Source organism: Pezoporus flaviventris, unplaced genomic scaffold (genome assembly GCF_033815535.1).
Source record: "Pezoporus flaviventris isolate CSIRO_AGI_PZ_B2104156 unplaced genomic scaffold, CSIRO_AGI_Pfla_v1 ptg000031l, whole genome shotgun sequence".
In the NCBI taxonomy this organism is placed as follows: Eukaryota; Metazoa; Chordata; class Aves; order Psittaciformes; family Psittacidae; genus Pezoporus; species Pezoporus flaviventris.
In genome coordinates, this window is record NW_026892579.1 from 3,622,011 (window position 1) to 3,648,933 (window position 26,923).

The 26,923-nt window shown below is 39.7% G+C and overlaps 1 protein-coding gene across 8 annotated transcripts in view; it reads left to right on the plus strand.

The window, feature by feature from the left end:
- The window catches only part of CEP85L (centrosomal protein 85 like), a 143,104-nt gene that overhangs the window by 107,092 nt on the left and 9,089 nt on the right, over nucleotides 1-26,923 (plus strand). For all 8 annotated transcript variants that reach the window (XM_061460040.1, XM_061460041.1, XM_061460039.1 and 5 more), the window contains 7 exons: nucleotides 4,155-4,276; nucleotides 16,913-17,030; nucleotides 19,099-19,275; nucleotides 21,428-21,580; nucleotides 21,841-21,995; nucleotides 23,581-23,698; nucleotides 24,027-24,077. In XM_061460040.1, the coding sequence (XP_061316024.1) occupies nucleotides 4,155-4,276; nucleotides 16,913-17,030; nucleotides 19,099-19,275; nucleotides 21,428-21,580; nucleotides 21,841-21,995; nucleotides 23,581-23,698; nucleotides 24,027-24,077 (894 nt within the window). The remainder of the gene's footprint in view (nucleotides 1-4,154; nucleotides 4,277-16,912; nucleotides 17,031-19,098; nucleotides 19,276-21,427; nucleotides 21,581-21,840; nucleotides 21,996-23,580; nucleotides 23,699-24,026; nucleotides 24,078-26,923) is intronic.

The window sequence follows — 26,923 nt, forward strand, 5'->3', positions numbered from 1 at the left end:
ATTGTCCAGAGACAAATTATTTTCCCACTGTTAAGAAACATGATGGAATCAGTCAGTAATATGTGTTCTGGTAATAAATATTTGCATATAGGCTAACATAGGAAAGATTTTCTTAATATATTTTTTCCCCCAGCAGCTAGCTGTGCCTCAGCAGTGACTTGAAGGCTTGCCAGGTTGTGAAAGTCAAGGCCAAGCCCTCGTCAAAAAACGAGCTAGTGTGGACCTTTGGACGCCACTGTGCAAAGGATACTGTTTTAACTGAACAGTAGGCTGATAACTCTTGGAAAAGGTGCCAGGTGACAAAAATAGTTGTATTTTATAGGGCAGATGGAAAAGAGTGCTGTTTTCAGGCTGGTATTTTGCTTTGTAGCTGTGGAGAATTCAAGTTGAGGACTTTAAGTTGTGTATGGCTTTCTGTATATTAGTCCTAAAAGTGTAGCTTGCTCTCATTATTTGGTTTGTGTACTTGGGAGAGAAAATACTTGAGTGTAAATGGACCACTTGTATGTTGCCACACCATTCAAAGCAGTTAGAAAGCTGTTTGGAGTAGTCAACACCACGTGCTCATAAATGAGTCAAGTGTCTTGTAATTCTTGGAAGTGCTAAGAAGTAATTTTAGCTTTTTTTTTTTTTATTTAATTGGCTGAAACATGATATCAGAAACAATTTTTTTTGTTCTTGTTTTCATCTGTTCAGAGTGACAAAGTGAAGCACACAGTTATAATACAAAATATTCTATTTGTTGTTACATATGTATATACTCCATAAGGTTAGCTATATTCCAAAGCCAAAAGCACCTCAATCAGCTAAGGAGGCCTTCTATAATAAGTTAAAAACCAAACCAACACCACTAGTAGCATTTAATGGACAAAATACTAGTCTGTTCTTAAATTTGCAAAACTTCTTGCCTTGGTTTTCAGCAGCTTTAATGTTTAATTGGCTTCTTGTATAAGCACTTATTGTACCAAAGTTGAAGAGTTTCTTTCTAATTTTAGGGCAAACTATTAAGTTTGCAAAGGTGCTAGATTGAAGTAAGGGGCTTCCTTTGAAGAATTTTGCTAGAGAACCACTGGTAACTTCTAGAATTCCAGTTAAGATGGGTTCATACTTAAATAGTTGTGTTTAATCTCTTCGTTTCTGTAGTTTAAAGACAAAATTCACCCTAAAAGGGTTGATTTGCTTTATAAAGCCATATATTTCTCGTTTATCATGTCAGACTCTTGTGGGATGTTTCTTTTGGGTAGAGATGGAATTTCTGGCTCTGAAACTTATCTAATCACAACTGCATTAAGGACTGTTTATCTTTTTTTTTTTTGGCTGTGGTGTAATGCTGTTGAGGGGGATATAGAAAAGCATTCTTCAGCACTGTAGTGGGAGAAGCAAAGGAAAAAAAATCATGACATAGTGTACAGTGATAGTTCCTGATGTTGTCACTTTATATTGCATGACATGGCATCTGTGACTAAGAGGCTTTCACTGAAATAGTTTTGAGCTGGTGTCTATTAATTCAGCCAGTCATGTGGATAACTGTAATACAAAAAAAATATGTGACTATCCTAAAGTATTCTGTAAGCACCAGACACAACTTTGAAGTTTATCTGGTCTGGATTGAGTGACCCAGGCAAGGTTAAATTTAGATTAATTGATCCTTAAAGACTCCACACAGGTCTTACTTACAGGAAGAGTCATGACTTGGTATCTTTCCTAAGTCTTATTAGACAGTTGCCCAAACAAAAAGGAGCTAAGGTGATGCCACCGAATTATGATTTTTTTAATGGTAATATTGGTCACTGTGCATGAAAGATGAAGCAAGACAGCTGTTACCTCCATCACAAACGAGTAGATCTTAATCCAGGCAGCACTTAGCTTCGCTATTCCTTGCCTCCTAGTAGAGCACAGTGCCATCTTTAACATAACTTCCTTGAACAACCATGAGTTTAATGAACTGACTTACCAGACATTGCAGATGCTACAAATTTTATTCCCACAAAACTTTCAAACCTAGAATGTGCTTGCAGTAAGCAGTTCTATAGGTGCTTTTCTTTAGGCACCATATTTGAGAGAATTTTCAAATGCTTTCTGTTAGTCTTATTGCTTGGGGGATGTAATTATGAATGAGTATGGAACAAGGAATATTAACCGTAGTCATGTGAGCCAGCAGCCTGTGCTTGCAGCCCAGAAAGCCAACCGTATCCTGGGCTGCATCAAAAGAAACGTGACCAGCAGGTCGAAGGAGGTGATCCTGCCCCTCTGCTCTGCACTCATGGGACCTCACCTGGAGTATTGTGTGCAGTTCTGGTGTCCTCAGCATAAGAAGGACATGGAACTGTTGGAACAAGTCCAGAGGAGGGACACGAGGATGATCTCCAGGAGACTGGAGCACCTCCCATTTGAAGATAGGCTGAGAAAGTTGGGGCTGTTCAGCATGGAGAAGAGAAAGCTGCATGGAGACCTCATAGCAGCCTTCCAGTATCTGAAGGGGGCCTATAGGGATGCTGGGGAGGGACTCTTCATTAGGGACTGTAGCGACAGGACAAGGGGCAATGTGTTCAAACTTAAAGAGGGGAAGTTTAGATTGGATATAAGGAAGAAGTTCTTTACTCTAAGGATGGTGAGGCACTGGAATGGGTTGCCCAGGGAAGTTGTGAATGCTCCGTCCCTGGTGGTGTTCAAGGCCAGGTTGGGCAGAGCCTTGGGTGCCATAGTTTAGTGTGAGGTGTCCCTGCCCGTGGCAGGGGGATTGGAACTAGATGATCTTAAGGTCCCTTCCAACCCAAACCATTCTATGATTTTATAAATCAGTGAACCACTTAAAGATAAAATTTCCCTTTAATATTATTTTACTTTTCCTCAAATGCACTGTTTATCCCAAGATTAGGGGAAGAGGAGTGTGTGTGTGACAGTCTTGAAAGATTTTAAAACTAGCAAGTCATGTCATTTTGTCTCTGATTCTAAGTTATGATGAAAAGATGGAAAATGTGTTTTGGTCCATTTTAGTAGTGGTTCCTGACCAGCACATTATGGTTTGGGGCTTTTATGCAATGAATTCTCTCCATTCAGTATTAAAATTCACAGGAAGAAGCATGGGCTGCTTGACAGTTGTTTACCTTAATTGCTGATGATATGTCTTGGTCTTAATACAGTTTATTGTAATTTCAAATTAAATTTAAAACATTTTAGAGCAGTACAAGTACAAACAGCCTAAAATCTATTTAAAATAATAAGAAAGGGATATTTTATTTTTCACCTTTTTCCTTCTGTTTTCTCCCAAAAACTTAAAAAGGCAAGATAGGCCAGGGTGCCTCCCAGAGAATAAAAAGATAAATCTTTTCTTCAGGATTAAAAAAACTGGTGGAGGATGGTGATACTTCGTGGTAGCTAATGCTGGGATCCCTCATTCTGATCACGAAAGGTCAAACTAAAACTTTCCCTTATGTGGATTCCTGATACAAATATTTGTAAGACTTTTTATGTTTGAGTATAAAAATTTTCTGGATAAAACGTCCTAGTTAGTTGTTTACTTTTCTTCCGAACCATAATGTTGTTGGTTCATATTAAGTTCAACTGTAGTCCTCCATCCGTTGTAAGGCACATAGCCTGGCTTTTGTGAAGATGAACGGAAAGCCTGAAACCTGTTACTTGTGAAACGTTTATTGTTGGAAACAGAATTTAACCAGAACTGTATTCCCATATTCTGTACTTTAAATGTACACACATCAAGGGGAATTTCTTTTTTTCTATATGCTAAAGTTACAGGTGGGAGTCAAGCAAGTGAACGTTAACAGCTGTCTGCAGCTACCAGCAGGTCTAAAGCTATCAAGCCAACTTGTTTGCAGTGCTTACAAGAACTGCAGCAGGATCTGAACATTTTTGTGATGTTTGTTGTAACTATGTAAAATGATTACAAAAAAAAAAAAAAATGTTTAAATCACTGGCACTGGGCTGAAGTTTGTTTCAAGAAACTTTTTTATAAATAAGATTGTTTTACATAAAGCAAATCTGAATTAAACTGAAAAACAGTTGTCAGGTTTCTGAAACAACAAACCGCTTGTTGTGTCAGAATCTAAATGCCGCATCTAAATGCCCAGATAGGTATCTAGGATATTATTTACCTCTGTTGTTTAGGAGGCTAATTTTACAATTATTTTATGCAGGTTCCAAGTGGAACATCTCGTCAGAGTTACCCAGCTACCAGCTATCAGGACTTCAGCAACTGGGAATCTCTAATGAAAATTAAAGAGGGTCTGCTAAGACAGAAGGAGATTGTGATTGATCGGTGAGTAACCTGCTCAGAGCTCCTGCTGCACTGATTAGATGATGTAAAAGCTATGATGTAGAAACTGACTTGCAGGAGAGGTGCTTACTCAGTAAAGTTGTTAGGTTCCGGTCCATGTATTTGTACAAAAATACGTGAGAGCTAATCCTTGTAGGAATTCTTGATGTTTGGATAAAATGAGGCCTTAACCCAGAAAATGTGCTTTTAATAAAGGGCTTGAGTTTGCTTGTAGGACATTTAAGAAGGGTGCTTATATATTTGACATAAGTGTCATTTGGCTCAGTCTGTGTTTCAATAATAAAGTCTTGGCTTGTGGCTGAGGGAAGAGTGGTTGATCTTGAAATAGTTGCGTCCTCTTATTGATAGTTTGCTCTACAGCATGAGGAGAGCTGTGTAAAGCAGGTGTGTGTTGATCACAGGAATGTCAGGCATTCATTATGAATGTTTTATACTTCATGTACCGGTTCCTTTCTTTTAATGGGTGGACATTTTGGGCATAATTTACTTTGGGATCGGGAGGATTATGTTTGTGCAAGATCTTTTCCTTCCTCTATTGTGACAGAGCAAGGAAATGCAGCAGTTTAAGGTGTTTCTGTCCCCTAGTAATCTGTTCAGTAACTCTGCTGGCAATGTAGCGATGATGCTTGGCATCAGCTTACTCAATTCGATGGGGCGTTTAGTGTGCGTTTATCTGCCTCTGCAGCTGAAGATGGTACACAAAGGTACAAGCTGCAGGACCTGTGGCATGGGCACGCCATCGCACTCTGCCAGCCCTCTTGGAGAGGTGGTGATCTTCCAAGCAGATGAGCAGTTAAAATGGAAATATCCTTTAACTGTTGCTTCGATCTCCCCCGTCAGAGCCTTTTGATCAGCTGCTTAAAGGCTATCTAAATTACAGTGGTTTTTTTCAGGCTTGCTGTATCAATATTAATGCTGTATAACCTGCAGCTCACCTCTCGGGGCCCAAGCTGTGAGCAGCATTTGGAAATATGTTGCCCGTGATGGCTAGCAGCAGTCTTTGGTGTCTCTGCAGAGCATATAATCCTCTGCACTCTGTATGAAGGCTTGTTATCCAGTGGCAGCTACAGAGGCAGTTCACATTATTCTTTTCACACTGGAAAGATGCTTACATTCAATGGTGAAGTTTCTGAAGTGACAGCTTATAACGTAGTTGCCTGCTAACATTACACAATACTGTCCGTGTTGAGGAAGAAAAGCTATTTCTTGATATCCACCAGCAGTGTGCTGCTTCTTTTTATGTACAAGTAATACATTTGTGTAACTTAACAATAATGAATATTGTACTTTCTGGATTTCTGACCAGAAGTTGGTTGAGATGATTCCTTTTCATTTCTCTGAAAAGGCAGAATACCCCCTAGAAGCTACTGAAGCAAAACGAAGACCACTTAGTGATGTTACAGGCATTTCCTTTAAATACACTTGGTGTCACAGTTAATCATGTTGTAAATTATAATAATGTTATATAGTAATACATCACAGAAAAAGCTCTTTTTTAATATGGAGTCTCCATTTAGGAAAAACATTTGCCTTAGAAGTTACTATTTTAGAGTTAAATAAAATCACATGAAATACATGATTTGTATTATTTAAAATTAGTATAAAACAATGTTTCATATTTAAAGAGATAATTTTTAATTTTAACAGGAGATAGTGTTTTCTATGACAAAATAATTTTGGTTTCACTCATGGAGAAAGCAGTACATTGCTGCTGCTCAAAATCCTACAAACAGAACCCCATTATAAAGTGATGGCGTTACATTTACTAGATGGATATTAATAAAAGTTAACTGTGAATACTACCTTTCTTCAAGGTAAATGAAGGGGAAAATTTGATATTACCCATATTTAACATCTGGGGACACAGGCTTTGCACTGAGAGTCAAGATGATGTTTGAGAGTAAATCTAGGTCTTCCAGCTCCTGGTCTTACTGTGCTTATAAACTTCTTTTCAGAATTTGAATTTATGGTGACTTAAAATAAAAATATCAAGTTTGCTAAAGTGTGGTTAATTAGGATTCAATATGGTGGTAGTTAAATTATAGAATTTATGCTTTCAGGAAGCGGAGGAGGAATTCTTCCGTTGACTGAGGTTTGGTAGTAGCTGTTTGCCGAGAAGACCCTTTCGTACCTGTGGTTTTCATGGAGTTTTAAAAGGTGTAGCCATATCCCATGGTGAATTTACAAACCGGTAACTGGAGGATGCCTACAAGACTTGTTTATTTGTGGCTAGACAGAAGCTGTCTGGAAGCTGTTGGAGCAGGTTAGCAGCCCACATGATGCTCCAGTCCCAGCTGTTTGCTGCTGACGGGTACAAGGAACAGCTGGATGAAAACAAGCATACGAAGAACACCTTTCTCTTGCCCTTGTCACCATCCTCACTTTTCAACCACAGGGACATTACCATTTTTTTTAAGCTTAAACTCTCTTCTGTTGGGAATTACAGTGGGGTGCTGCTAATCCAGGAGGTGGAGGAGATTAAAATCCAACCACACACCTTGTTCTGCATGGCAGTGCTTAAATCTGCTGATAAGTAAGCAAAGGGAGCTCCGTATGGGGCAGTATCCTTAAACTTTTCTACCTTTATCTTGTTGAGAAAGGGAGGAGGTGCCAGGGAAGGAAAAAGAAACCTGCTGCCTGCTTCCTTTCTTCCCACTCAATGATATAAAAGCAACAAAAATCCAGCCCTTCCGGACTAGATTTTTAAACATCCTTGCTTTGCATCAGAAATGTAGCAGTTTGGAACAGCTGCAAGCAAGTTTCAGATAGTTGTTAAAAACGATGCAACGATTCAAGGAATAATGCTTACAATGCAAGTCATCATTCTTGGGTACTTTGGTGTGTCACTGGAAGGTCAAAGCTGTGAATAGAATATTTAAAAAACGCAAACAGCCATTTGCTTCTCTGACTACAAGTGACTTGATTTTTATTGTATACACTTTGTTGAACAGCAGATTTAATAATAGATTAGTTAAAAAGATTTGTGTTGTGTTGTCTGTCCAGCATAGCAAATGCATATTTAAAATGTACAGAGTAGCATAAATGGGTGGTTTTAAAAGTGGGTTTGGGTTAGCTTTTTAAAACTGCTGTAGGAATCACAGCCAATCTAATGAATTATAGCCTGAGGATGGTTTTTAAGTCTGCTTGTAAAAAACAAGGTGGAAACTACTTTTAGGAAGCTAGAATGTGGCATGAGGAAGGGAGCCTGGTATGTGTGTGTATGGGGTCACTATCAGTGTGTGTATGGGATCAGTTCTTCAAGGTGTGTGTCTTATATTCTCCAGATAAGCACTATTGGTACAGGCTGTGAATAAGGACTTACGGATTTTACCTGCAGGAGGAAATCTGCTGCTGTAACACTTATTACTAGAATGTCTGTCACCTACTGTACAAAATAATTGGATTATATCCTTGCCTTACTTCTCTGGTGGTTCGTATGTAACACTACAGTATATTTAGCACCAGAGGGAGCCAACAGTGCTTGTATTGGTTTAGAAAATTACAGCATCACATTTTAATTCTTTGTGTGGCTCCTCTGTTCAGTACATTCACGACCGTGAAATTACAGTGTTTGGTACAATTGTGAACGTCTCTTGAGGCTGGCCAGCCACTGTGAATGTCTCTAGTGTGGTCCTGGCGCTGTTTGTTTGGCAGGAACCGTGTGTAGGGGGTACATGAATAAATGCCAAATATCTGAACATATGACATAAGCTGCTGAGAATAACGCTGCATGCAGTCCAGGCTTGTGCATGTGGAGCTGAGTGCTGTTCTCTTCCAGACAGCTTAAGGGCATTTGAACAGCTTTTTAAAGAAAGGTAGATACAGAAGTATAATTCTAGTGAGTGGCTGCCATTCCTCAGGGCATAATAATATTTGCATTCTTAAAACAGTTGCTAAATCATTAGCTTTCCATCCATAGGTGAACTGTGCTTGTTTTCACCAGGGCAAGAGAATTAGGTTTTCCTTGCCTTGTGTCAAACTGTCCTGACTTAAGTCACTGACATCAAACTGTATGTGCTCTAATAGTGCTCATGTTACTGATAGTGTAAAGCTATATTTTTTTTTTAATTTGGGATGGTCTGTTAAGATAATCAGCTTTCATATATCCACTTGAGTGATTTTTGAGAAGGCTTTGAAGCTGTATTCCACCAAGGGTCTGAGCATATGCATATATAACTGTGAGTCCTGTTCAGGGAGTAGGGCTGTGAGGAACCTTCTCAGAGTGCCTTGCTATGTGTAAAATGTTCTTTGCTTGCAATAAGCCTGGAAAGGGTACATTTATCTTTTTCTGACACTACCCATCACCCAGGTAACTTGTGATTGAAGCTTTTGTATCTTGGGCTGGTAAACTTTCAGGAAGATTTGGTACTGCATAGTTTTGTCATGAAATGGAATTTGTCAACATTCATTTTCACATAATAACCTTAAACTTGGCACTAATGAGAGGATGTAGGGCTACAAAGGACCTGTATGCCAGGCCCTAGGGAGAACATGCTGCGTAGTAGTGTCACTCCTGGTAGATGTCAGTGCTAATTGCTCTCTGCAGTAGTTAATATTCTGCCTTTCTGGGTTGGACAGTTTGGTGATTTATTAGCTAAAACTTTGAAAACTTTTTCTAATATGACTTAGTCTTTCCTCCTAGGTCATGTTTTCTAGACCTCTGTTGGCTTTCATCTTCCTTGAGACCTCTCCAGCTGATTAGTGAACCTTCCCTGCCTGCAGTGTCCAAACTGGCCAGTCCAGGCCTCCCTCTGGTTGGTCAGCTGTAATCCCAGATCTTTGTCTGTGGAACTGGTGCCAAGCTCTTTTCTGTTCTGTAGATAAAAATGCTTTTAGAAAGTTCTGATATTTGGCAGAGCTGAGAACAGCAGGGAGGTGCAAGGCTTACTCTGTATTCATCTTATTGGGAGACTGCAGAAGTGGAAAACTTCCCACCATGGGAAGGGAGGGTGCAGTCCTCTGAGCAGACAGTGTGTCCCACTCATGCCACACACCCCCTTGACAAAGTAGCCCACAGCATACTGTTGCTGACTGTGCTTTTGCCTGCCTTGATTCAGCACTAGCTACCTCCCATGGGTCAGGCTAGCATTTCAAACTTCCATCAATTCGGAAAAGTCATTTAAAAATAGCAGCTGAAACAGAAAAAAATCACTTCTTGACTCTCAGAGGTAGTGTTCCCCTCTTAAGTTGTTACTGGTGGAAAGGTAGTGTTCACTTTGAACTGCAGGCTCTTAAAACAGATGTTATTGCATAGGAAGTTTGAGATCATCTTTTCTCAAGAGCTTTGCTGGTATTGGAGTTCTTTGGCATTGTCTTCCAAATTATGAAAAACATATTCCCATTGTTTTTAGGACTTTTTTTACTACTGATCTCTTTCCCTGTCAGTACTCTGCACGTTTAGACTTGTGGTCCCAAGGGATCATGCCTTTAGAACAAAGGGATATAAAAGTTAGTGTCCAGCTTCTTAAGCAACGAAACAAAGCAGCATATCTCCAGCTGCCATGTGGAATAAATTGCAATACAGAAGGATCTATATTACATTCTACTTTCCATCCCAATTCTGAGGAAATCTGCTCAGGCGTTTTTATATAAAGCAGCTCCTTCTCACTAACTCATAATTTTTTAAGGTAAGCATCGATTGTCATTTGGTTTGTTATGAAGTCACTAGTGTTCCTTCTTTAGTGCTGGGGAAAATGCTGTTCTAATGTTCCTGAAGTCTTTGTAGATACTAGACCTATACAGGTCTATCTATAGAAGATAAAGGGATTTAGTAGTAGCGGGACTATGTAGTGTAGTGGGGCACCTAGATTTACAGTAATTTAAATCTCTTAAAAGTTGAGGGGAGGAAGTGTTTCTCTGACAGACATGGATTTCTAAAGGCTTTTTCATGTTAGAGTAAGTGAGGGGCAAGATGAGTTTATGGAGAATAGGTGAGTTAATGCCAGGTTGAAGAAAATGTAAGTTATTTCCAGATGAATGCATGTATGAGTGTCTGTAAGCATGTGTCCACAGTTGGCTTGTCCTGTGTGAATATGAGAAAATTATGTGAATGTCAGTTATGTCCTACTATTATTTTTGAGACATACAGAGAAGCAGTTTGTATATTAAGCAGTTTATTTATTATTGATGCTGGTCTCTGAAGACAGGCTTGTACATTGAGAGCTTTCAAAGGGGATTTTTTGAGCTCAAGGACAGAACTACAAATGAATCAAAATCAACATCTGCCTCCCCCATTGATACTTTACTCTTAACGGCTGTAGCTTCTTTTTTTACTCGTTTAAATGGATCCAGTTATTGTGAAGTGGCACCAGTGGTTTTCCTCTGGATTCTAGCCAGTTTTGTAAGTAGAGTCACAGTCATCCAGGATGAGGGAAGCTTGGCTGCCATGTTTGTCTGCAAATAGTGGCACAGGGAATATGCACCAGCAGAAGCAGCCCCTCGCTGTTTGTGGGCAGAGACTACAAATTTAGCAGACACGTAATTGAAACACATATGCAAAGCCTTTTTTTTGTCACTCCCTAGCCTGCCTTTAAGAGTTTTCTGAGTCTGACCTTTAAATACAAATGTCCTGATAAGGTGGTGCACTTATCACTGAGGCCATTATTTGGCTTGCCTTTCTCCCTTGACTGATGTGCAGAAGAGCACCAGATCTCTGGATTGCATAGCACTGCTGGGGAGGGCCGCGGCAGAAGTCCCTGTTCTAGTGATGGCAGCTTGGCTGCATGGTACCCACAATGTCCAGGGAGGGGAAGGAGAGCCACAGCAGTGTTGTTGCCTGGGCTCTTGTCTCTTCAGCATTATTGCAGGGCCCCAGCTCTAGGGACCAGCCCCACAGTTTTACTCTGAGCTAGCATTGTTCATATTCATAGAATCATCATAGAATGGTTTGGGTTGGAAGGGATGTTAAAGATTATCTAGTTCCAATCCCCTGCTGCAGGCTGGGACACCTCACACTAGACCAGATTGCTCAAAGCCCTGTCCAACTTGGCCTTGGACACTGCCAGGGATGGGGCAGCCACAGCTTCTCTGGACCATGTGTTCCAGTGTCTTACCACCCTCATAGGGAAGAATTCGTTCCATATCTAATCTGAATCTCCCCTCTTTCAGTTTAAAGCCATTCCCCCTGATTCTGTCACTACATGCCTTTGTAGAAAGTCCCTCTCCATGTTTCCTGTAAGCCCCCTTTAGGTACTGGAAAACTGTTACAAAGTCTTCCCTGAGTCTTTTTGTCTCCAGACTGAAAAATCCCAACTATCTCAGCTTGTCTTCATAGGAGAGGTGCTCCAGTGCTCTGAGCATCTTTGTGGCCCTCCTCTGGACTCACTCTAACAGGTCCACATATTACCACAAGCCTGTCCCTGATTTTTATCGTAGAGCTTCTTCAACCTCAGTAACTCCTCACTCTGCTCCCTCCCTTCCAGCCCCACAAGGGCCAGGGATTGCCAGGGAGCATGAATCCATTAGCCAGTGAGGTGCTGAGAGTGCCAGGACCCAGAAGGGATGCCAACAGCCTCTCTGCAAACAGACAGGGCAGCACAGTGTTAGTGCATTTTCTTCTTGTCATCTGCATATACCAACTGCAAGTGAGCTCCTTATTTACAGACCTGGATTTAGGCAAGCTAGAAACAGTTACTTAGTGTTAGGGCACAACTAATGCTCATTACAAGAAAATGGGATAGTTGATGGGCTCTTTTTTTGCAGTTTGCAAAGGCTCAGAAAGTGTTTTTTTCCTTAGATGTGTAATTGGTTGAAAGTATTCTGGGATTGACTTTTGTCCCCCCTTCCGTTAGCATCAGAAAGATAGAAGTTTGAGCTAGATTTAGTGAACCACCCTTTTTGTACACTTGATGCTCAGAATTTACTTTCTCCCCAAACACAGTGGCACTCAGGATCAAGGGCTTTTGCTTTCGTCAGCAGGACACTGGCAGAGACCTGTCAGAACTGTGCTGACATATGTCACTTCATTGCTTTCAGTCTTTTGAGTGTGGGCTTTTAGCAGCTTCCTGATGATTGACATGCTTCGGTTTGATTTAAATTGTTGGGCTCAGCACAAATTACTCTGTGGGAATGGAAGTATCTGTGGCAGGCAGGAAGTCAGATAAGGGGAACTGCTCTCCTTAAACACCATAAAAATAATTACTCAGATTCAACATCTTCATCAGGTGGCCTGTTCTCTACTGCCAACAGTTCCTGTAGGGATAATAGCTGGTAATGCTGGGAAAGGCAAGAGAATTGTACCATCCGCCATGACAGGTCTTTAACTTTTCCTTCCTTTACAAAGTATCATTGATCTGCAGTAGTGAAACACAGCTGAGCCTTGAAATTTTGTTTGCAAAAATAATGAATGTTTGAGGAAACAGAAGAAAAGAGAACAAAAGGTGTGTGTGTTTTACAACAACTGGAAGCCAAAGTTGTTACTTTGTAACCCTATGTGTAGGGTTTTGTGTAAATAACTTAGCTAGAATGTAAATGACTAACGTGGGAATTGAGACAAAAGAGCTGCCTATAGGGGACCATAGAGCAAGTAGCCTCCACTTAAGTCAAGTATGTTGGATAACCTGTCACTTCAGCTGCATTCCCTGGAAAAGAATGTATCTGGGAGCAGCGCAGGGAGGAGTTAAGTCTGTACACTTTTCATGACATGTTCCTCTGAAACATCAATTTAAATAAGGAATACTTGTAAGTATCCCTCCCAAAAAGATGTTTTTCATGAAAATGAAGATAGGCTGAGAAAGTTGGGGCTGTTTGGCCTGGAGAAGAGAAAGCTGCGTGGAGCATAGCCGCCTTCCAGTATCTGAGGGGGGCCTATAGGGATGCTGGGGAGGGACTCTTCATTAGGGACTGTAGTGATAGGACAAGGGGTAATGGGTTAAAACTTAAAGAGGGTAAGTTTAGATTGGATATAAGGAGGAAATTCTTTCCTGTTAGGGTGGTGAGGCACTGGAATGGGTTTCCCAGGGAGGTTGTGAATGCTCCATCCCTGGTGGTGTTCAAGGCCAGGTTGGATGAAGCCTTGGGTGACATGGTTTAGTGTGAGGTGTCCCTGCCCATGGCAAGGGGGATTGGAACTAGATGATCTTAAGGTCCTTTCCAACCCTAACTATTCTGTGTTTCTATTCTATGTTTCCTGCCTTTTGTGACTTTTTTGTTAACAGTTTTCTCCACCTTCTACATCCCTTTGATTGGCTGATGATGTTAGAGAAGGGTATCGCCTCCTTTTCTCTTTATGCCTGAGGGGAAGAGCTAGAGTTGTGTCAAGGCAGACATTTGAAGTAAAAGAGTGTTTTCTCTTTGAACAAAGTAGTTGAATGAAGCCATGTGAGAAGTGCCATGACATTTACATAATATGCCAATAACTCTTACTTTGCCATCAATATAGAATTGTAACATTCGTGGAAAAAAGATTTGCGAAGGAGAGCAATTTCTGTGGTACCTAGGCACAGTAATTTCACTGAACCTGGTTGTGTGAGCTACAGTCTGGTTTCTGTAAATGCAAATCTCAAGGTTGGGCTTCTGTCAGATTTTCCCATATCTTGAGCTCTGGCTGCAGCCTGTGCCCACTTGTATGCAGATGGCTTCTGGAATCACAAAAGATTGAGGAACTCAATGTCTGAAGACATCAGTCCTGTATGTAAGACTGGGTGATTGGAAATTCCTGTGTTGAGTTACAGGAAAAAGGGTAGGTGCAGTGTAAGTGCAGCTGCATAACACCAGTGTCAGAGGGAGGGAAGGTGGTGGTGGGGGAGTTAATCTAGGGTTTTTTTAATCTTCTTGAGCCCCTGGGGAGACTTGGTGATGCTAGCAGCAGAGAAAGGGAAGAGTGGAGGAGACTCTGGTCACAGCAGTTAGAGAATTTCAGTTTGCTCTACTCTGGCCCTCTGTGAACACAAAGGATGCATATGAGGTTATAAACACTGCATGTAGAAACATACAAAGTGAGAGCATCATTCTCATGAGAGTATACCTGTCTAGAAGGTAAAATACCTCAGTTTCAGGATCATTTATATCTGGCTTTGGCCTACTCAGAGGGGCAGTTGCCATGTATCTGAGCAGAATCTTGAAAGCACCTAAATGCTGAAGGTTGGTTGTTTTAGGTTTTTTTTTGAAAGTGTTGGGATGATTGACTGGTGCTAGGGAGGCTTCTGGGGATAGTGTTCCTGCTGTAATACGTGAGCTGTGTTTGTGAGAGCCATTTGAACTTTCCACATTCCCTTTAAATAGAGCTCACAGCCTGTGGTTATGCAGTGGATTAATAGTAACAGCAGTGGGCTAACAGAGGATTAAAACTGTCTTAGCATATGAGAACATCAGTGATAAAATGCATCTGGTATGAAGTCTCCAAAGACTTATGAGATTGTATGTAAATAGTAAATATGTTTCTATGGTGTTTATCTTCTGTTCTGCTTGTGACTGCTGGGCTGTTTTCAGAATTTTTGTTCCTGGGTGCCATGAGGTTAATGGTATTTTCAGAGAGGCAGTTATGTGAAGAAGTATTGTGTGGGATCTACACAGCCTTAAAATATTTCTGTGGTGTGTTTTGTTGGCAGGGTTTTGTAACAGTGGAGAGTTTCATGCTTTGCAGAGTGAAAAGAGGCAAGCTGGTTACACTCTGTGCTAGAGCAGCTCTGTTTCATCACGGATTAATTTGTCTCACCTTTTTTCCTGCAGGGATTTGGTAGGGTAGGAAAAGGATTATGAAAGGAAATATGGTAATGTAGTTCAAACTACACTGGAAGTTCAGAAATACTCTGAAACATTTACTCCAGGCTGTGGCGTTTAGTTCAAGCTATTGAAGTGAAGGAAGGTACTGCTGAGTTACAATCAGCCACAAACAGAAAATCACTTAGTGCCTTCAAGGGATAAGTGACAGATGGATAAGTGATTTTAAAGCACATGGGGCAAGGGTATTTTAATAGATCTGTCTAGTAAGTAATAAGGTGATAAAAAAATTAAAATTACTTCTGTTCATAGGTTAAGACAACTCACACTAAATAATTTTGATATCTGTGACCAAGCATGCACAAAGGTCATAAAGGTTTTCTCTTTTCACATACAAATATACAAATTATTGAGCTCATATAAGATCTGTTATAAGTTAAGAGCATATTCTTTTACATAATCTGCAATTCTGTTTCTTCCAAAGTAAGTTTGCAGCTTTTTGTTTGTAGTGCCACCATAGGGACACAAACCAAAACTGTACAGACTTTCAGTGTTAGATACTCCTTTTACATTTGTACAAGCTTGTTTCATCTAGATATTGGAACGGTGTCTTTTCAACTAATACATCTTTTGTGTTTGTTTATAGATTGTATAATATGTGTTCTGTATATTCATGGTATTTCCAAGATGTTCTTCCTCAACATGGTCCTCCCCAAATTTTTTAAAAAAAGCAAACTGACTTTTGGTCTTTTTCTCTACTTCAGGAGGATTTGCTTTTCCAGTGTGTGCACAGGCAGTTCTTTTCCCTTGAAGTTAACCTGTATTTGCTGTTTATCTCCTCTTAAGATTGGGTTTTCTCATTTTGGTTCAGCATCATTATTTCCATAAAAGCCAATCATACTGCATGCTTAGAGATGATGCTTTGAGAAACAGTTTGCATGCTTGCCTGTAAATACATCCTAGTATAAAACAAGAAGGAAAAAGGGAAAGTAAAGGAGTGCACAGAATTCGTTCTAAGTTCATTAAGAAAGTTGCTCTGTGTGTTTCTGATGGGTGCTGACAACTCCAGTCTGGAATCAGTTACTGAGGTACCTGTTGCTCTACAGAGAGTACAGCGCACCTCACAGGGCTCTCTGATTTGGGCATGGGCTGAGACCTGGCTTGTATTTGCCCTGCAGTCATGCTAGTTCAAATGCAGTCATGATTTAAATAGTGATATAATTTGTGATATAATTAAATAGTGAAGTAGTAGTGATACTGTTTCTGCTGCACACTGGCCAAGTGATTGCTGTAAGAGGTTAATTTTGGTTTAGTACGCAGTATGGTATTTTACCGTAGGGGTATGGTGCATCTTGTATAAAGCAGTTGTTTGAGAAAATCTTAAGCAAAGCAAAAAGAAAGATTTTCCTGGGAAGCTGTGTTGACTATCTTATATAATGACATTTTGTTCCCCTTGATTTAGAAACCTTTTAAACCTGTGTCAAAAGTCAGCTCTGGCAAGAGAGTGGTTAAACAGAAATCCAAGTAAAATGAAGGTGTGAGGGGTTTCTGTTTTCATTCTGTTTTCTCTGTACTTTTTCGTGTTTACACTTCTGGCCCTATGAGCAAATGACAACTAAAGCCTCCCACAAAATTGATAAAGCTTTCAAATCTGCAAGATTTGCTTATTATTGCCAATTGAGTACTGGTTCTCTGGGGTGTACTTAAGTGAAAGTTACATGGCAACTGTAGTTTAATAGCTCATAACCTGATGAGATTCCAGTTCTAGTGGTAAACTAGACTAGTTGCTGTCTGGCTCTGATGGGAAAATGCTCACAGTAATGTAGACCCAGGATAGTCAAATAGCATTGTTACAGTATTCTTAAGAATACTGTACATTGTTACAGTAGTCTTAAGATCTATGTCTTTTTAATCTCTGTTCCATTCTTTTTCTTTTCAAACAAAATCTCTGTATTACAGGCAAAAGCAGCAAATTAACAATTTGCATCAGAAGATAAGGGAGAATGAATTACGAGCTCAACATGCAAGACTGAGCCATCTTGTGAACTGCGAAGAACCTTACCTGACTAATTTGCAGGTAGAATGGGTATTTTTCTTTCAGCAAAGCTTTTCATTGCCCGGTAACTGACACCTAAAATCATGTTCACAACTTACTGCAGGCCAGAATGTGGAGGGTTTTTTATTATTGATGGCTGTGTAATTGTACAGCCATAAATTGTATGGAGGAGAATACTCCTGAGTGTTGTAGTTTACCTTACATTCACAGAAATCTAAGTTATGTTAACGTTTTGTACATACTTGTTTTGAAATCTGATAAAAATGGGGTAAGAATGAGGGATTGTGACACTGTACAAATAAGGATTTAACAGAGTGCATGTAGCACAGTTATACAGGGAGATATTAGGTGATAAAGTAATTTGAAAGGAGGATTATTTAAAACAATTGATAAAAAGTTTTCTGAAGAGGAGAAGGAGTTACTATCCAAAGGAGTGGTTAGGCTGTATCAGTAGACTAGATGGAAGTCTATTGAGAAGCTTGTGAGAAGGCAGACTGGTGGAATAACTTTGCACAAGATGCCTAAAAAGAATATGGATTAGTATTTCTAGGGAACACTTACTCTGAAAGGGAATGTGTGGTGGTATTTTGGGCATACCTGTCCCGCTTTTTACCTAACTAGTGCAAATAACAGAAAGTGTAAAGCATTTTTTATGGTTAGCATAGGCTAACCGTGAAATGCAGATTTTAGGACTGTGGCTGCTACTCTGTTTTCGTACACACTTTCCATCTCCAGACCTTGACATATCTAAAAGGCAGGGCAAAAAGAGAATGTTAGAGGCAGGTATGCAGAGAAATATCTTTTTTTCCCCATTTTATTACCGTATCTTTTTCTGTCAAAAATGCTGCACCAGGATCTCAGCTAGCATACTTCAGCGTGACATTAATTATGTCCTTGGAGTAGCACAGCTGTGCATCAGGTGAAAATCTGGTTTGTGTGAGACAGGAGAGAAATTTCAGTGAAGCCTCAGTGTGAAGTTAGGTACCTAGAAACATTTTTAGTTATATAGGAATGTGGCTTTTGGTGCTTTTGGAAGTCTTTTTTTTTTAGAAAATGCTTCAAAATTCTGTCAAGATAAAGGTTTGGGGGGGGGGGGGGGAATACTGCAGAAACTGAAATTTTAGTTTACATATCTTAGTATACTGTAGTAGACTTCAAATAAGCAGCAGATACATTCATCTTCCGTAGTTCAAAGAGTTTAAAAGTTTATAATGTAATAGGATTTCTGTTTGATTTGTGTGTCTCCTGTAAGATTAGCTTACAAATGCAAATCTCCTTTAATGGAGGTTTTAATCTCTTTTAATGCTTTGCTGGAGGAATTTTACTAGTTAAAAATACTGTCTATAACTTCTTTAAAGATACCAATTTATGTTACTTAAAGAATCTTGAAACTGAAGGCCTAATGGGATGCATCTCCTTTTTAATCCTACATGCAGCTGATTTCCATTTTGTCCTCTTCTGTGGGCAGTGGAGGTGGAAGAGTAATTTTGAACTTCGTGAAATGGAAAGGGAGGAGGGGTTTGGTATACAGGGCAGAAGGTAGGAGGCCTGCCTTCTGATAGCTGTAGCCTCAGGTTTGTCCCTGCACCATTCTGCACCTCAGATGTGATAGCTCTAGGGTTTGACTACTATTAATGTTCTGCTTTTGAAAGATCTTGAGATTGGAGTATCTTTTACTTTAATATATTCATAGCCATTTTATAGAGTGTTTTTCTTCCTAGGGTATGGTATGATAATGCAATGGCAGTGATTTGTTTTGAAAAGACTTTGTTTGGTTTTTCAAGGGGTTCATTTTGAAAAAGTCACATCTGTTCCAGAAATCTGAGGCGGAAAGTGGCCCCACACTGTTCATTTCCATGTGTTGTGAATGTAAATGTGTCCAGATTCTTTTTTTTTTCTTATTTCGTAATTTTTGCTCCAGGTCCCTGAAATACATGCTGTTACCCATGTGTTTCACTGTTTGAAAATCAAACCCCACCCTTCCTGGCAGTGGGAAAAAAAAGTGCAGGACTGTGTTCTGCTGTGCTGCTCAATTATATGGTGATTTGTGTGTGTTCATTTGTGTGATTATTTTCTTTCTTTTCATAAGCAACCACAGTATGAGAGTGCACCGCTGCAGTCTCATGTTTCAGAAAGATCAGCATCCTACCTTGAGGAGCTTGAGCGAAAGTTTGTAGCATCTGGAAATACGGAATTACAACTCAGTGAATTTATAAAACTAATTTCAAACAAATCCAGTGAGGACAAAAAGAAGATGGAGGAGAAAGTAAGTGTCTTTCATGTTCCAAATTTCCTTTTGTTAGAACACTGTTAAAGCAGTGTATGTTTTGTTTTGCTAGAAAGCAACTTAGTATGTGCATTGCTGAGCTATTTTCAAATGGTAGATAAACTACCTGTATCAAAAAATTGATAGATGGTGATTGTAGGTGTTGGCAATGGATAAATCTGAGCTTGTAGTTAATGTATTCCAAAAAGTGATACAAGATGAAATAGCAATCATGCTGACTGTTTTAACCAGGTATCAGTTAAACTTGCCTTGAAGAAAAGCTGCTCAGCTCTAAGAATTCATGTAGCTTGAAGTATAATTACAGTAAATATTGTTTAAAAACATAGAAAGTATGAAAATTAAATCCCTATTTTTAACATGGTTTGTAGATGTGGCTCTCATGATTTGAGATGCACTTACCAGCCTTTATGTGCCTACTCAGCAGGAGCAATTCTCTTGTAGCTTTGCTAGGATGTGCAAAGTAGACTTTAGTCTCATAGAAGGAAGGGGCTTAGATAGCTGTGTTCTTAGAACTCTGTTGACAAGGGTTTTTTTTTGGAGGCTGAAGCAATATCCAGTGGAAGTTTTGAATGTCTGACAACCTGCCTTTATTGCAAGCAAGAATATGCTATCGACCAAGTGGTTCCATTAAGTGGTCTAGGGATACATTGTCACTGTTACTCTCTCTTCTTTCATCACTGGGCCTTACTACTGGGCTTGTATTTATATTAATGTAGGTGCCAGGGGTAGGAGCAATGAAGTGACGTCTAACACACAGCTGCCTGTGTATGGAGGAGGAAGTTCAAACAAACAAAACAACAAAATCCAAAGCTTGTTTTCCCCTCATGAGAGTCAGCAAGAGTGAACAGCAAGGAAAAAAAAAAGGCAACAATTTTTTTTCATCTCAGCAGAAGGTGGAAAGAGTTCTAGGGGTGATGCTGGGGATTTAGAGAGGGTGGGAGGAATCCAAGGCAAACACGGTAGCTATTAGAAGGAGAGAAGTTGCAGATGAGGAAATTCCCTATGCTGTGTATGCAGGACAAGAAGATTTGGAAACCATGTAATCTTGTCACACAGTTACTGGAGTATTCTGACTGGTCAGCTTGTCATCCTTAGTGGTATGTGAGAAACAGAGAAAGGATTCACTTAGCTAACTGTCAGACTCCTGGCAATTCTGACCGTGCAACATTGTCTTATGTGTGTGTATTTATATCACTGCCTTAAGTTCAGTTTTGAGGTCTTGATAAAATAAAAGGTATAAAGATTCCCAGCCTTTTGGCAGTCCTGAGTTTTGGGCCCCACCTAGAAGGCTATCTCTGGAAAAAAATTCCACATATTACGGAGTTAAACTTTTCATTAGGCTCTGTTAGTGAGCTCTGACATTGACAGTGTCATACATTTGTTTCTCAGTGAGATGGATGTCTGAAGCACTGAAATAAAAGTACACTTAGCGCTTACTACAGTGACAAGTGTTTGTTATCTGTGAATTACTACACCTTAGTCAAGCAATAAAGATACTGTTTCTCATTAAATTTCATTATGACTGGAAAATACTCTTTTCTCCCCTGCCTTCCACATTTTTGACTTAGGTAATAAAGCAAAGTAAGTACCAGGAATGCAGGCAAAGATAACACAATATAAAAAACCTTTTGCAGGCTGGTGGACAGTTAAGATTTACGTAGGAAAGGTGTTAAAAAAGCCACTGTTCTGATGTCCTCTGATGTAGTTGTCAGACTGCATCAAAGTCAGGTTTTTGGCTCCAGTTCTTGTTGGGTGAAGTTCTTGGTCCCTGTCTTTTGTTTTCCTAGGCCAGAGGAAGAGGATGGACTAAAATATTTCCTGACCATTTGTTGCATATGAATGTCTCCATTGGTGGAAAAATTAAGAATATTTTTAATTGTTGAATTGTGTTTTCAGTTTACAAGGCAGGTGGAGTGCTCTGGAGAGAGGTGAAGCAACTGTGGTTTGAGGTTACACGTGCATCTATGACTTGGAGCTGCTGGGATTAATCATTGTTTGGTTTTGTTTTCTGTAGTAACCAACCCTTTCATGCAGCTGAGAGTACAATTCTTGAAGAATGACCAGGCTCTGCTTCCAAAGCAGGTTTATTTTTCACTGTAATCGTAAAATATGTACTCTTCATTTCTTCTAGCTTAAAACTAGAGACCGATACATTAATAGCCTGAAAAAAAAATGCCAGAAGGAGTCTGAGCAAAACAAAGAAAAACAGAAACGGATTGAAACCTTAGAAAAATACCTGGCGGACCTGCCAACGCTGGATGATATAGAAGGGCAGTCTAAACAGGTAAAGGGATTTTGGTATACTTTTTAAAAATACAATTAAGCTGCCTAGTATCTGTTATCAAACATTACTGTTTTAACATATTTTTCCCTCTGTTTAGGAAGAGAGGTATTTCAATGTTTTAGAAAGCACTTGTAGCTACTAGGGTTTCTCATGCTCAGAAATGGGCCTAAGATCATATAGAAGGTAACTGCAAGGCTGTGGCCTGCTGTAAGGCCTTCTGCAAATGTGGCATCATGTCTAACTAATGTAACCTATGTTAGCTGCAAATTCTAGAAGAGAAGAACAAGCAACTTCAAGAAACAATGACTGAGTTAGAAAAGAAGCTTGGAGAGGCTCGATCACAGTGCAGAGAGAGAGAATTGCAACTGGTGTGTCAGAAGAAAAAAGAAAAAGAGCTGGTCACAACAGTACAGAGGTATGAACAGCTGCTTGGCCTGTGCCTGGGAACAAATGAACTTTCCTACCTGATGTTATTTGCGCTCTTAATCTGTTACAATGCTAGTGATTTTTCAGGTATTGCTATGCAGAATGACAGTGTAACGCGGTAAAAAATTCAACAAGATTTTTATTTTTGTCAAGTTGCAAGTAATACCACAGAGAAGAAAGAGGCTGACTTAGACACTCTTCTCTACCTTTCTTTAAAGATGTGGAACACCACTGCAGTGGCATCCCTGCTGCCAAATAAAGGATGGAATAAACATGTGCAGCAAAGGGGCATTGCATAGGGGCTGTCAGCACTCCTATTTGATAACTAATCCTGTCACAGCTGTGGAAAAGCTCCCTGGAAATAGCTGACAGGTGTATCAGGGAAGGGTCAAAGATTTAAATAAATTGTAGCTGTTTCTTACCTTTTCACTGAGGATGCGGGTGTTTACAGGGAGAATCAGATGTAGCTGATCTGCTGCCATTGGACTTCCATAACTGCAAAAGAAATGGGACAGATATCCATGAGAAGATTTCAGATGAGGCATGGAGACATTTTAGATCAGGGGAGCTACTTAAACTCTTAACGTTTTTAGAGGGTGAAGGGAGAAGAAGGAGAGAGTCACTTTTAGTAATTTATGTGTGTGTTACTACAGTTCCCCCTCCCTCCATTGGTTAAAGGTGCATGCCACAAGAGACTGAAAGTGTTTCCATGATGAAAGGAAAGCTGGTTGGGACACCTTGCCAACCAAATTGTTGACACATTGTTTCCCTCTTACCAATGAAAGACCTTTTTTCTCCATGCCTTCATAATCTAGAGGGGGATCATTTCGATCTTTCTGAAAGCCAACAAATAGCTGAGGTGGCCTCTGGTTTCTAAATTAAACAGCAAGATAAACACTTATAAAATGTATTTCCTTTCTGAGACAAGGTGAGCAGGCAAAGGCTCTAGCTACACCTAGGAGCTTGAGTTAAACTGCAGAGGGTCTGAAGATTATGCTCCCTTGTGTGGGAGCAGCTGGCAAGAGCGGCCAGCTCTTAATGCTCCCTCTTAAAAGTCACAGGGGGCTTGAAGCATAGGCCACCGGTAGTCAGTGCAACATCTCATTCTGGACTCCGTTTTGAGTTGTGTATGCCCCTTTAAGAGAGTCTGGTTTTAAAGCACCTGTAAGTTTGGGAGGTTTGAAGATTCCATTGATCTATGCTGGTGCTGTCTTGCCTCCCAAAGTAGCGCAGAGCAGCCATGAAAACCACAAAGTTTCTTTGCTTCTGTCTGCTTTCTTTTTCTACACTGAACTGATGGAGCTGTGCCTTTTGGGAGATGTAGCACAAAATCTGGCCTATAAAACCTTTCCTGCATGAATCTATTCCTGACGGTGCCACAGACACTTCAGTAGTTCAGGATTTTTCAATCATTCATCCACTGTTGGTTTGCTCTTCTGTAAGTCTGGATTCTGCTAGGTGTGGTTTAACAGTTCTGGTTGGAAGATGGTGCAACTGTCTAATTTTTCCCTAGAATACACAGCTCTCCTCGTTTCTCTCAGCACACTTAATTTTTCTTTCATGTTAAATGACAGCTTACAACAAAAAGTAGAAAAATGCCTGGAAGATGGTATTCGCCTTCCCATGTTGGACACAAAACAGCTTCAGAGTGAGAATGAATGTCTCAAAGAAAAGAATGAGAAAGCCAGTAAGGTTAGTCTGCAAGTAATCCATTGTTGGCATCTTTAACCTTGAGTTCTTTATTTCTTTTTTTTTTTTTTTTACTTTAGAAATAAATTTCTCACTAAAGAATTACACATCTGTTGCTAATTCAGATTTCTTTTCAGTGTCTGTCTGTTTCTGTACACTGCATTTATTTTGCATGAATTTCCTGTTCTGACAGAGTTAAACTCTCCTGTCATTTACATTTTCAAATATTCCATTAAAATCTATGGCTACACACCTGTAAGCTGATTAAACAAACAAACAAAAAAGTATTTAGAGATTCCAGCCTTTTACATTACTCACTTTTATATTCTAGGTCATAGACAATCAACAAAATCAGATAGCTGGACTGATTTTAGACATGCAGGTAAGGAACAGTGTATATTCTGTTGTTTACTTTTGTACATTTTCAGTTTGTAAAGATAACATTACTGAAGTGTGAATTTCACCAAATATCTTCCCAAATAGGAGACAAAGGTAGAAATTCCAAGAACTTAATCTTACGGCCTGTAATTGACGTGTTTTCTTACAGGCTCATAATGTGGTGGGCACTGATGTTTGTATGGTTTAGTACTTCTGGTGCTCCTGATAAAGTGAAAAACTGTTGCTATGTAGTATCCTTATTCTGCTGGTCTAGTGGATATCGTATCAGAACTGCCTGTTTCAAATGTGAGGACTGTTTCTGTAAGTAACAGTAAAGCCTCTTATCCAGCTTTGGGGTTCAGATGATATCCAAAGTACAAAAGGTGATATTGATTAGGAGCTTCACTGTTGAGCCCGTGGTAGAGACAGGTACCTTTCTAAACTGTACCACTTTGCATTACACATCATTTAAGAAAGTCCCTGTTCAACTGGTTTCTGACACATCACTCACTCAGATATCTTAACTCTCTTGGCAGATCTTGGGCACCTAGCTTGGAGCCAAGGATTTTTCAAAACAGCAGAGGTTGTCAGCTAGGAGTCAGTTGCAGCTCTGTGGATCAGATTAACACCTTGGGCTCCTGAGACTTCAGAGTTACTTAGTGACCAGTGTTTGTTGTGGAGAAAAGGAAACATTATGCAGGTTATAGCTAAGAAGGTATGACTTGCTTTTGAAAAAGCTGAGCATTTAAAACACCAAGCATCTGTTTTCAGCCAATACTGAAGCCAAATTCAGTAAACTCTAGTTTCTGCATACTTCTAGATTGGCATTTGTCTCCACACTTTTTGCTTCCTTGCCCTCCAAAGGGACTGAAGTTACAGGGTTGTCCCTTGAGAATGAAGAAGGTGCTTCTGCTTTGGCTGAGTAGGTTAGCGTTGGAAGAACAGCAAAATGGTAGTAACCAACCAGCCGAATGCCTGCTCCTTCCAAAGTGGAAAGGAGCATTCTGTGGAGCTAGTATCCAGATAATCAAGATACCCAAAACAGCTTGCATAACACTCACTAAATGAATGTGCTTTCTTGTTTGCACACTAGCGCCAAGTTTGCTTATTTGTAGCTGTTGAAAGTAAGTTGCCTTCTACAATTAAATTGCTTCCATTCTCTACCATGCAGGTAAATAGCAGGCCTGATTCCTTCAACAATCATATTTTTGTTTGATGAAATTAATGTATTAAATACATTTTTAGAGAAGTAGTAGGGGAATTTAAGTTGTAGCATAGCATACACCAGTTAACTGAAAAGCAAAATCGATCATTTAAGCTTCTTTAGGTTTGAAGAATACAATTTATCAAACTGATGTTTTCATGGAGAAGCCTGTTACATGCAAAAATAAAGATTATTGACATATATACTGTGTGTATATGTTTATTAGAAATATGCTTTTAAGAAATATGCACAACTTGCCTAAATGTATTATCACGAATCTAAATTTTTTCCTAACCTTTCTGATCTTTTTCTAACCATCACCTTCATCTTGAAACTAGTGATCTTTGTGCACATTTATACAGTTAGCTGTTTTGTGTGCTTAGTCTGAAGTGACTTTGGGGAGCTGAGAGTAGGAAATGCTGAATAGTTGTGACAGTCTGTGAATAGTGTTCTGTTCCCCAGAACTTTCTTTTATTTTTTTTCTTCTGAGGTATTTTGTATAAGGACAGAAAATAAGATTTGAAAATGATGTTAGCCCTCAAATTACTTGTAGACTACAGCAGCTTCTTTGAATCCTTGACCTCCCTGGCCTTCCATGTTTATTCCTTGGGAAGCATTGAAAATTAAGTCATTAGAAACTGAAATCCTGTATCAGCAGAGAAGTACAATTTATCTTCAGCTCAGATCTCATTTTATTCCCTGTCGTCTTCTGCCACATTATAAACTTATGCTTGAGAATGTTAGTTCACTGTTTTTAACTTGCAAGCTGGAAACAAGTTCTGTTTCAGACAGCAGCGTATGAAGCAATGCTAGTTTCTATTTGCTCGTAATTGTGGTTGCATATATAGGGCATCTTCAGAAAAAGAAAAACTATAGATTGCAGTGGTGTTCAAAAAAAACCTGTATTTACACCATTAATTTCAATATCACAAAATAAACATTTTTTTGGTACAAAATAAAAGACAGTGGAAATAAATCAGATTAAACGATGTCTGTGTTACCCAAAGTACATCTGTCAATCCTTCAGCCACAATAAACCCAAACTGTGTCAGGCTGGGGGTAATGCCACCAAACTGTAACTTTGGAAAGCATATGGAAAAATTAAGGGTGAAGTACAAAGGACTTGTAATACTATGAGCAACTGGGAGGTCATAGCACTGTGGGCTCAGCCAGGCTGGTAAGCACATGCGCTTAAAATTAGGGTAGCAGAGAATGATAGATGCTAGGTTATCTTTTAGAAATAAACAGTGATTTCCACATCTAATAGTTCCTGTTAAAAAGTGCAACTCATGAGCTGAACATGTGCACATAATTAGGAATGCTCTACTTGGTTTTGGAGTAGTTTGCAAGTGATGTAAATTTAATGACAGGTGTAGTTCTGAAAATACACTAGAGGAGGTAATATTTCTGAGCCTGTCTTCCCAACCTGAGCCCATCCTCAGGAAGGCTGCACAGTCAAACCTATAATGTCTGGTGTTGACATGAACATTAGATGTGTAAGTGCTAGTACTAAGGCATGGATTGTAACTGGGGCTCTGGGTGTCCCTGAATGTGCTGTTCATCAAAGACTTAAAATTTTGAGGATACTTGTAAGCTGGGAGGGTGTTTTGGGCACTTGTGTTGCCCTGTTCTCCTTCCTAATCATT